The sequence below is a fragment of the Delphinapterus leucas genome, chromosome 17 (assembly GCF_059928025.1).
Source record: "Delphinapterus leucas isolate spDelLeu-1000000601 "Yukka" chromosome 17, BTC_Dleu_Yukka2, whole genome shotgun sequence".
Lineage (NCBI taxonomy): Eukaryota > Metazoa > Chordata > Mammalia > Artiodactyla > Monodontidae > Delphinapterus > Delphinapterus leucas.
In genome coordinates, this window is record NC_143145.1 from 43,129,773 (window position 1) to 43,140,323 (window position 10,551).

The following is a 10,551-nucleotide window of genomic DNA, read 5'->3' on the forward strand; positions in this document are numbered from 1 at the left end:
GAGGTATTATTTGTCTTTTTCTTATAGGATAGTCATTAGCTCAATCACTTAATGAACTAAATCAACTCAACAAGATTATCAGTGGGAGAGGTACAGAGAGGTCATTAGCAAAGGACCACTCCCTAATCCCTCCAAATTTTTCACCATGAAACATTTTCATCACTTGTTTAAAGGGCATTTTTTTAAAAGTCCTAGCATTAAGGTACGGAACATAAAACTCACCTGTAATCAATCACATCTGCAATGTTAAATCTACACTTCAACCAAATAATATCCCTGGGAATTGCTAACCTAAAAGTTAGCTCTAAAAGGGGAGAGGAAGGGGGCTAATAATGCCCATCAACAATGGATAAATTGTGATATATTCATACTATGGAATGCTACTTGGTAATAAGGAAGAGACTATGAATACAGTCAACATAAATGAACCTCAAAAAAATGAACAACCGTCAGATACAAAAGAGTACATATTATATGATTTCATTTGTATGAATTTCTAGAACAAGTAACACTAATCTATGGTGATAGAAGTCAGAACAATAGTTTTCTGGGGAAGGATTAATTGGAAAGTGGCATGAGGGAATTTTCTGCTGGAGTATTGGAAAAGTTCTATATCTTTATTGGGGTTGTGGTTACCAAATCTCAAACTACACATTTAAAACCTGTGCATTTTACTGAACGTAAATTATACCCTAGTTTTTTTTTTTAAGTACTATCTATCTAGAGGATCCTAAAGTTAAGTTTAATCTACCCCCATAGAAAGCATCTAATGAATCTTACTATTAATTAAAAACCAACACAGGTCATTCAGAAAGCAGATATGAAGCTTTAATTCACTGTGGGCATTACTCTGACCATTCTCTATATTATATATGAACTTTTCACATTTCTTCACACAGATACAAGACAGTTGTTTTCCCCAAGTACCGTGTACCATACCACCATCCCATTTAACTAGCTAAGGACGAATTATAAATACCATGAGCCACTAACTAAATACAGAAGTTGATACATATGTTAGAAAGTATAAATTAAAAAAAGTTTAAGGCTAAATACCATGAAAGTTTACACATATTCTTTAATTCTAGATATCAAATCACAGTGACAACCAATTATAATAAAATCTCAACTTTTTTTAGATAATATTCATATTTCTAACATCCAATTATTTTCATTTTCATTATTTTCATTTCCACACTGTTAACTCCACACTGCATTTTCATTTCTATAGAGAGTAGACAGGCTTTTGGACTGCAGACCAAGTTTCTTGTGTAATAAGAAGAATTACTATCTTGATCATGACCATGGGAAACCAAATTTATATATACTGTACTATATAGAGACGAGACTTTACTAAGTATAAGATAATGTGGAACTCTTTAGTGGTGGTGTTCAAGAGAAATTCAAATAGTAGCCTGAAAATGAGTTTTAACTGCTACTGCATTCTACATATACTTCATTAAAAGATGAAGTCTCTGTCAAAACATTTATAAATAAGTATATAGTACAATAGCTTTTCCCCCTCCAAAATACTGCCTGGGAGGAAAGTTCCAAGCTGACTCAAGGGAAAAAAAAAAAAGGAAAAGAAAAAAAGGAAAAAAAATAGACCTCAGAAAACAAACATATGGTCTTCTGAGCTGCAATCTTCCTGAGTGTATTTTCAATTGGAACAAATTTTGCGGCCAATTCTACCTTGCTTCAGTGTCCACAGTCCAGAGGGAGTCCTTGAATATCTAGTTCATATTCTACAGAAATCCGAAAGGACCTAAACACCCCTCAACTAATTACACAAGGGAAAACTGATCATGTTTTGTATTAAAATCTATGTGAAAATCAAACATAGTCATAGCCATTCTTTTATCAGTGATGCTACAATAAGTGATGAAAATATATGCACAGCTGTACATGGATCACCATTAAACACAGGAACAAAATGCCATTTGATGCATATTAAATAAGCTCCCAAAAAGCCAATTTGAATATATTTATTTTCATTTACTTTGATACAGCATTGGAAGAGACTGCATATAATTATGGCGACTGCTGCAAACAATACTTGATGCTGCTAAGTGTTCCGTTAAGCGTCAGGCATGCACAAGAGTTACCTTTAAAAATTTCTCATGTATGTATCTTAACATTCCTATTTATAAGCTGCAATATGTTTAAAGCATTTAGTAGTTTTTAAACCAATTATTTTAACTGACCTACATCTAAGTGGGGAAAAACAAAAAACTTCCTCCTCATTTCAGCACCCGAAGGTAATATTAGACCTTACTCCCCCAAATTATATATTTAAATTTATTTTATATGTGTCATCCTTAAAAGTCCAAAAGTGATGAAACTTATTATCACTACTAAATTAGAAGTATGATTTCCCAGCAGCAGTCCACCCAGCACACACAGCATGCCACGCTTCGGGGGATTACATGATAAGAGTGACGTGCTGGTGGCTGCAGATGACCGTAATTGAACATATCAGTCTCTTCTCTTCATTCTGGATCTTTTATTTCAAACTAAATAAAGCTTTTCATTAATATAAACTGAAAAAATTATTTTTCCTTTATTTAACATCATTAAGAGTAGATAAAACTAAACACCTTTATTGTCTTCAAGTGTGTGGCAAGATAGAAAATGTTTCAATCACATTAGGTAATCAGGGGTGGGGAAGGGGGTAGCGTTTGTTTTTCCATTTAAGCAGGATTCCAGTCAAATAAGCACACACACTTACAAATTCAGATTACTTGGTTCTCGGTCCTTTATGGCTTAAAGCACTGGATTTGAAAACTACTTCAGGTTAAAATAAAGTTATATGAATAATGCATAGGCTGTATATCTAGGAGATCATGCAATAAATAAATGTTCTCATGTACAGTGGAATCTTGGTGATGAAAGGGGTCTGCAGGTGTGAATAATGTTTTTTCGTTTTACCAAGAGAATATGCCCAGCAAGTTCCCTGCTTTGGGCCTATTCAAGATCCTGTTTCTAAGGTCATCCTGATTTTCTCAGATTGAAAAAAGAAGCCAATGTCATAAGACATCTGCAGTAAGGAACTGACGTGCCTCAAGTGCAAGTGCTGTGAGGTCCGAGCTAAGCAGAAGGAGACTGAGGATCCTGCCACCCGGCTACAAAGTCAACTTGGACTACTTGGCTGACTAGAGTATCAAATGGGGAAACGCTTAGAATGACCCTCTGGAAATGTTTACTGTATTAGTATCTTTTAAAAATCTATCTGCTCTTTAAATCTATTTCATGTGAGAACTGCCAGGGTAAGATCCACTCACTATTCCTGGTTTTGATATGCCCCTACGACATGAGAATTGAACTGAACTACAATGATTGTAATGTCATCCCTGTACATCCTAGCAAGCTCTTCAGGAAGACTAAGCATTTTGGAGAGGCGCTCGTGATCAACAGCCCCAAACTCGTTGTTGCCCACAGCATGGCGAATTAGATGGGTTGCTGCATTCTGATCCTCAAATACCGATGACATCTTGGCTCTCCTTTCCGTTAAAAGGCCATGCATCTGTCCCAGAGTCACCTTATAGCCACCAACAGCTATTGGCTGTTGGTGATGCATGCCTGTTAGGTACTCGCCCACAATCCTAACCACATCCTGCCTATGCATTGTCTCCCACAATCCATCAGTCGCCAATACCAGAAATTTATCCTGTGGCCTTAATCGGTGGTAGGTTACTTCTGGCTCAGCAGTGAGATAAGGAGGTGTGTAATAATTAGGAGGGATAAACTTGGTATATTCGTTGTCATTCAGCTGGTCTGGGCCAGATTCTATCACTCTCTTTTGAAGGTCAATGCTCCATTTGAACTTTACGTCTCCAAAAGCCCTAAAAGGCATCAATAAGCCAAGTAGCCGATCCTGTTTCACCACACTCTTGGCCTCATTCTTTGGGTGCTCCAATTTCAGGCGTTCCACTTCTCTTTCATTCTGAGCATTGTGGTCATTAGATAGAGTGACTGCCGACCAAGAGCCATCCTCTTCCTGCACACCCAGCATGGCCCTGCTATCACCAGTATTGGCCACATGAAGGTCAACACCATCCACATGGGCCACACAAGCTGTGGCCCCAGAAAATGCCACTCGAAGCACCAGGTAGTTGAGGAAAGAATTGGGATCACCGACTTGAGCCTCCAAGGAGATGTCATTATCAAGCCTCTTGAAAGCATTAACCAAAGCCTCCTTAACATCAATTTCAGTCGACTCCCCAGTGTTAAGGTCTATAAGCTCTTGCCAGTAAGTCCTCAAGCTGTTGAAATATAATTTGGACGCCTCCTTACTGAAGTAATCATTGGGATGCTTGTGCCACTGGAGGATGGGGAGCAGTGCTCGACCGCTCTCCACCGCATTTTCGATCTCTAGCAAAGTCTCATGGGGTAACAGAGAGACAGCAATATAATAAAAGAGTCTTTCACTGACCGCCTGGGAGCAAGCACAGCCTGCATGGCCATCGAAAACCCCCAACAGCATCCCTCTGGTCTGCAAGCAGGTTGCTGCACTTCTCCGGTCCTCAATGGGTGCATTCGCAGGCAGCTGATTGCTGTCAAATCCAAGGACAGAACTGACGTTTTTGCCATCAAATTCTGGCACTTTGAAACTGTATTCATTAGCTTTCAGGATGCTGTTGACTTGTGGAGGTGTAAGGTAAAATTTCTGTGGTGTGGAAGCATATCTCCTTCCTTGGGTGTACTGCCACCAGCTCTCCTTTGGCCTATAAAAGGTAGCATATGCCGGATGGGGTGTGTGTCTCAGGCGACTCTGAGGAATGTAAGGGGGTGGGCAGCAGAGATGTCTGTGGTGGCAGTAACATGCAGTGCCGTAGATTCTGCTCAGTTCACAGTGGCGGATCAGAGGGAAAAGCAGTTGAGTTGGTGCTGGCATGGCATCAGAGAACAGAGGCAGGCTGGAACTTCTGACTGGGATTCCTAGACAGCAAAAGTTACATTCTGATTACTTAATCTAGTTTTGCTTTCATAACAAATGTTTAGCAGGTGAATCTACAGGCTCCCTGTGCCTCCTAAGGCACTACATTTTACACACATATCATGTACTATTTCTACAGGATATACTCTGTTAAGCACACCTCCCAATCACTTATGGAGCCAGGACTGAACTGTCGTCGAGCTTTACTTTTCTCTCTTCCTTGTATTTCTTTGTGCAGCACAAACTGTGCAGAATGTACAATAGATCTGGCTGGGGAGAGTGGAGGAGACGAAGGTTATATAACATTATGCAGTGGCAGTCTACCTGGCCAATCACCCTTCTCCCTATCCTTAAAAAAGGCCGTGGGCCGTGGATCTCCCAAATTGCACAGGGACTTCTCCCATTTATGAAGATCCTGTTTCTAGACCAGTGGTCGATTGTTAGCATTTGATACACATGGCTACTACTATAAAAGTGTTGGGATGCAGCCCCAACCTGTGTGTATTCGTGAATTATTTGTAAGTTATATACGTATGCTACTACATTAATATAATGTTCATTATAACCTGTACAAGAAATATTTTACATAATGAATAAAAATAGAAGCTCCAAAATGCCCTCCCTGCATCCTAGTAGATGGTCTTGCAAACAATGTTTCTCCAGAGTACTGTGCCAATTTGGCAGGTTTAGGGACATAGGTCTGCCACCAATTCACCACATAATCCTGGAAAAGCTGGATCACCGCTTTGAGCCTTGCTTTCCTAAGCTGTACGTGAACACATCAGAGCGGATGCTATCTGAGCACGCTTCCTGGACTCTGTGCCTTTATAAAAAGTGTGCATTGAAGTGAGGCTTTGATATCAAATGCAGGGTTCATTTATTTGTTGTTTAATTTTAGTGTATTCTTTGTGATAAAAAAAAACTAAGTATTCTAGCAGCTCTAAAACTTTGTTAATAACATAAATGGTCGCAGTTCTGGAATTTAATTTACTTGCTACCATTTTCCTCTGCTTATCAGCCATGAAAGAAAGCTACAGAAATATGATTTTTGTCTACAATGGATCCCAAGTAGAATTCACCCCTAGAAAAATATTTTCTCTTACATTTTATAAAAAGGTTATCTATTTGCACTTGGAAATTAATAAACAGTGAAATAGTAGTCTAATGGTCTAAGGTTTGGCTAAAAAAGGTAGAGCATTATAATCATGAATAAACCAAAATCATATCACTTACTATATGACACTGAAAACATTTTGCTGGGCATTTATCTAGAAAATTTAATAAACATGTATCATTAATTCAGGTAATTTTTACAAGAAGAGAATCCCTCTTGTAACATATATTTCCCCTGAATTCTTGAGGTATTGCATCAAAGTATTCACCTGTCCTATAAATAAACAGGCTTTATATTTTAAATAAGAAAACAAATGCAGTAAACAAAAGGGAATAAGGAATATAAAACCATCTGAGTCTGAATATCAACTATTCCTTCCTAAGGTTGAACACATTAAGAAAAAATTTTACAAATATCATAGAGAGTGTTAGAATATATTACATTATTTTCACGCACCCTCTTTTGAAACACAGTTAGAAAAAAGATAAGTGGAATGCAGTGAAGGGGCAGAGAAAACACTGAATTTGCTTCTGTAATAAGTGCTGTATAAGCCAGTCATACAGAACCCCTTTTGCATGTGATAGAAAGTACCATTATTTTAACTACACTATTTAAGAAGGGATTTGTTTACCAAATTGAGTACAAGATTAGGCAATAGAAGGAAATGATTAGAATTTTGGAAATAAAATCAATAACTAAATAAGTATTCTGAGAGGCAGTCATGAAAAACAGAAATTCCAGAAGAACAGGAATCTATCAAGACTAACCACTTAACTAACAGCACTTCAAACTGAATACCTGAAAGTCATCCAAAGGTTAAGTGTACATGACTGAGCCAGGAGATGTGCTCAAACGTGGGGCCACATGACACTGGCTTCTAGATATGAATCATATCTCTTGCTAGGTTTGTATGCAGAAAGCACATTAACTTATTTCATGTTTTGTGTAAAGATTTTTTCTGTTATTAAAAATGTAAACAGACACCAATCTTAATGAAAATACATTTTCTCTGTAACTTTATATACGTTTGCATTTATGCTTACTTTAAAACTTAAGAATCTTAGAGGAAAAACGTGTATTTCTGTGTGGAAAGTAGATTGAATCAAAGTACTGTGTGTGTGTGTGTGTTTGGAGGGGGGTTTTCACAGATAGATGCATACCAGGATTTGGCTATATGGTGTCTGATCAAGGAATAACAAGTCCAGGAAACCCACACTTTCCTTAAATTCCTTTGCTTTGACAACCCTCCTGCTTTTGAAATTGACTGAACTATTGTGGCAAAAAGGACCGATTCATGCAGCAGATGCTTTGAATAATACGTAAATTCAAACAGCAAGCACTCTAACATACATTTTTCCTTCAGGCATAAATTCTCAACATTAAAAACAAAAAAGCAGAGAGTGAATTTTATTAACTCTATCTTTCAGTTACTCAGGGGCTTAGCATATGGACTGACTCCCAACATGCCTCCGAAAGTCAAATTCTTAGGGAAGTTACCTAGTCTGTGTTTAATGAACATTCTATCACCACCAGTACAAGTAACATACTCTCTCCATCAGACCAGTTACTACTAGAAGTCGAAGTACTTTCAAATGCTTTCATAAACCATTAAGTGAGCATTCAAATGGTTCACTTTCATAAACCATTAAGTGAGTATCCTTCTGAATATCCTGTGGTTCAACAACAAAACCCCATGAAATCAAAACTTCTGTCGACAAACTTGCTAAATTAATGAAGTAGACGGCTCTTGATGAGGCAGGAAGAACCGCAGCAAGGTACAGTTGTGGTAAACTGAAGCACTGTCAAATTTTCCAGTTATTTCTGGCCACAATTTCACTTAAAAGGTCCTATCCCATGATCCAGACTTAGCCACCTTATATGCAGCATCTTAGTCTTAGGCAGATTTTGCCAATTTTGCTCACGACTAATAAGGAAAGATGAGCTGTAACCAGCAACAGGAAAGAGATCCATCCATTCTTACTGATGTGCTCAACAGAGTTTGTGCCAAGAAATGATTCAACTTCATCAATAAACTCACAGAAGAAATTAGAGAATGCAATTACTGTACCGACTTCAGAGCTCTTTAGTTTTGCAAAAATTTTGGTGTAAACGAAAAAAAAAATGCTATACTAATCATTAAATGTGTCAGAACCCCAGTTTACGTAATTTGATTAAACACCCTGCATAAAGACTCTCTGCGATTTTTCAGCATTTTTGGTTAATGTCTAGACATTTCACAGCTCCTGTTATCTCTACATGAATGAAGAAACCGGTTGCCTTCGGAAGACACGAAGCCCTAAGCCAGCACTTGTTTGATTAGTTTCCTTTGTCCCTACCTGAAAATTGCACTCACTAAGGCATCAAAGCTATCTATCTCACCTCTTAATTCCACGCCGACCCACCTAAAACCATCCACACACAAAATCAGTCATCATCCTTCCTGGGTACCCAACGCAGGTAGTTAAGTGAATACCTACCAATTCGTCTGGGCCCGGGACACACACACATTCTCCTGTCATCACAACACGGAGCCGACAACATCCACAACCCGCGCGGACAGCAGCAGCGACAGCAGCACCGGCCCATTGAAAGCAAGGCAGAGATGCTCATTAGAGGAGGCGGCGGCAGGGGAGGCGGGAGCGGAGGAGGGGCGAGGTCTCGCCCCAGCCCGGTAAATGGGGCTAGGAGGGGGGGTTAGAGGATGGAGGAGGAAAAAAGGGGTGGGGAGAAGAAGGAAACCAAACAAACCCACCCCGCGGGAGAGGCAGAGCTACAGTGGAGGCGGCGGGGGCCCCAACGCCCGCAGAAGCGCGCCCCGGGACCGGCCCGTCCATCCAGCCCGGGAGCGGAGCCCACGGGCGCGCGGCATCCACCGCCCGCCCACGCCGCACCGGCTTCAGTCCTGAAAACTGAGGGTCGGCCCGCGGCGGCTGACTGTGGGATCACCCTGGACTCGAGGTGTGTAAGGGGAAACCCTCAGGCAGAGACGCCGCGCCACCTGCGTCGCACCTCCCGGGAGCCCACCCTCCCGCGGGTCCCCACGGTGCCCCCGGCGCTGACAGCGGGCGCGGCGGGCCCGCCCACCACCCCGAGCCTGCGGCTGCCCCCAGCGCCGCCACGCCCGCTGCGGCCCCGACGCCCTCACGCGCACCTGGCGCTCCGGGGTTAGTCCCTCCACACGCCCGCGGCCGCCGCTCCCCAAGCGCGCCGGCCGCCCCCTCACAACTTTGGGCTGGTGGAGGATTCCGGAAGGGCCGGCTCGGGGCCCGGAGTAGGGAATACGAACCGGGCACGGCAGGCGAGGAGCCGCTTCTTCTCAACAAGGAGGCGGCCGCGGCGGCGGCACCTCCAGGCGGTCCTTCCACACAGCCCGGCGCAACTCCCTGTAGCTCGGCCCCTTGCCCCAGCCCGGCCCACTCAGCGACCCTGCCCCGCAGGGCAGCCACCCTACCCCGCCCACACTTTCGGGCCGGAGCTCTTCCCGCCTTCAGATTGGCTGCGCAGTGGCGAGTGGGCGGAGAGGGGGAGAGCGGGCCGCTGCCCGGCTCGTGGGAGCGGAAGAGCGGCGCGCTCCCCGCCGGCTTTGTGACGTCATGGGGGTCAGACAATCCCTTCCATTCCGCGCGAGGTGCCCATTGGTTCCGCGGGCCCGCCTCACGTGACCGCGCCCGCGCCTGGTTGCCTGGTGGAGGGTGGGGCTGCGCGCGGTTACTGGGTTGGCGGCGGAACGGGTTGGAGGGAGTGTCTGGCCCGGACCAGCATCCCCAAGCGAGCTGGGCCTCGGGACCGGCTTTTGCCTGCCGGGCAGGCTTCCGCGAATCTCTGGCCTCTGGCGGGGGGCTGGCCGAGCCTACCCCGCGCCTTGCGAGTGGGCCGGGGCTTCGTAGGTTTAGGCTGTTGGGGCGGCTCCCTGCCCAACGGGAAACTGCATTCGCTGCAGTCGCCCCTGCCTGGAATAACAAGGCGTGATAACCCGGGAGTATCTGTGGCCTCATTCATTTGATACTTTGCAGATTTTAGGAGTGTTGCCGTGGATGGTGTTTTCTATCATTTTCTGGGCACCTCTCAGGGCCCAGGGAGAGAAAGGCGGTCTAAACAGCAGCAAGAGGAAGTTGTGATGAAGGAATTCTTTCCCCTGTAGAGTAGGTGTGTGCTCACGTTTTCTGAAGGGCTTTGAAATCAGTATTGACTTACTTGCCCTGAATGGTTACAAGGAAAAGGGTAGAATGCAGTCTGCATTTGTGACGAAGTGGGAAGAGCCCTGGACTCTTGTGTCGGGACTTTCATCCAAGTCATTTCCGCTCCAGAAGACTCAGTTTCCCCTTCTGTGAGACGAGTTGTATTTGGGGTGGTATTGGCAGCCTGGGGTTAAAGGGAAGACATGTCAAGGGCTATTTCACGTCCTTCTGTCCACACGTAATCCCCTCTTTATGGGAAATGAGTCACTGATAGTGACTTCTAAAAGCTTCCTCGGAGATGGTATCAGGTAGATCATTGCACT

The 10,551-nt window shown here is 43.2% G+C and overlaps 1 protein-coding gene across 3 annotated transcripts; it reads right to left on the reverse strand.

Annotated features, from left to right (window-relative positions):
* Positions 1-806: 806 nt before the first annotated feature.
* PDP1 (pyruvate dehydrogenase phosphatase catalytic subunit 1) lies at positions 807-9,612 on the reverse strand. Of its 3 annotated transcripts, none has more exons than XM_022584796.2 (3): positions 9,337-9,421; positions 8,528-8,562; positions 807-4,938 (listed from the first exon to the last, which is right to left on the reverse strand). In XM_022584796.2, exons 2-3 carry the CDS (start codon positions 8,556-8,558, stop codon positions 3,281-3,283), a joined length of 1,689 nt encoding a protein of 562 aa, XP_022440504.1. In that variant the 5' UTR covers positions 8,559-8,562; positions 9,337-9,421; the 3' UTR covers positions 807-3,280. The 3 variants fall into 3 exon arrangements, with proteins under 3 accessions (XP_022440504.1, XP_089755048.1, XP_022440503.1); XM_089898922.1 differs by lacking the exon at positions 9,337-9,421 and adding an exon at positions 8,799-8,911 and having other exon boundaries at positions 8,528-8,559; XM_022584795.2 differs by lacking the exon at positions 8,528-8,562 and having other exon boundaries at positions 9,337-9,612.
* Between the last annotated feature and the right edge of the window lie 939 nt (positions 9,613-10,551).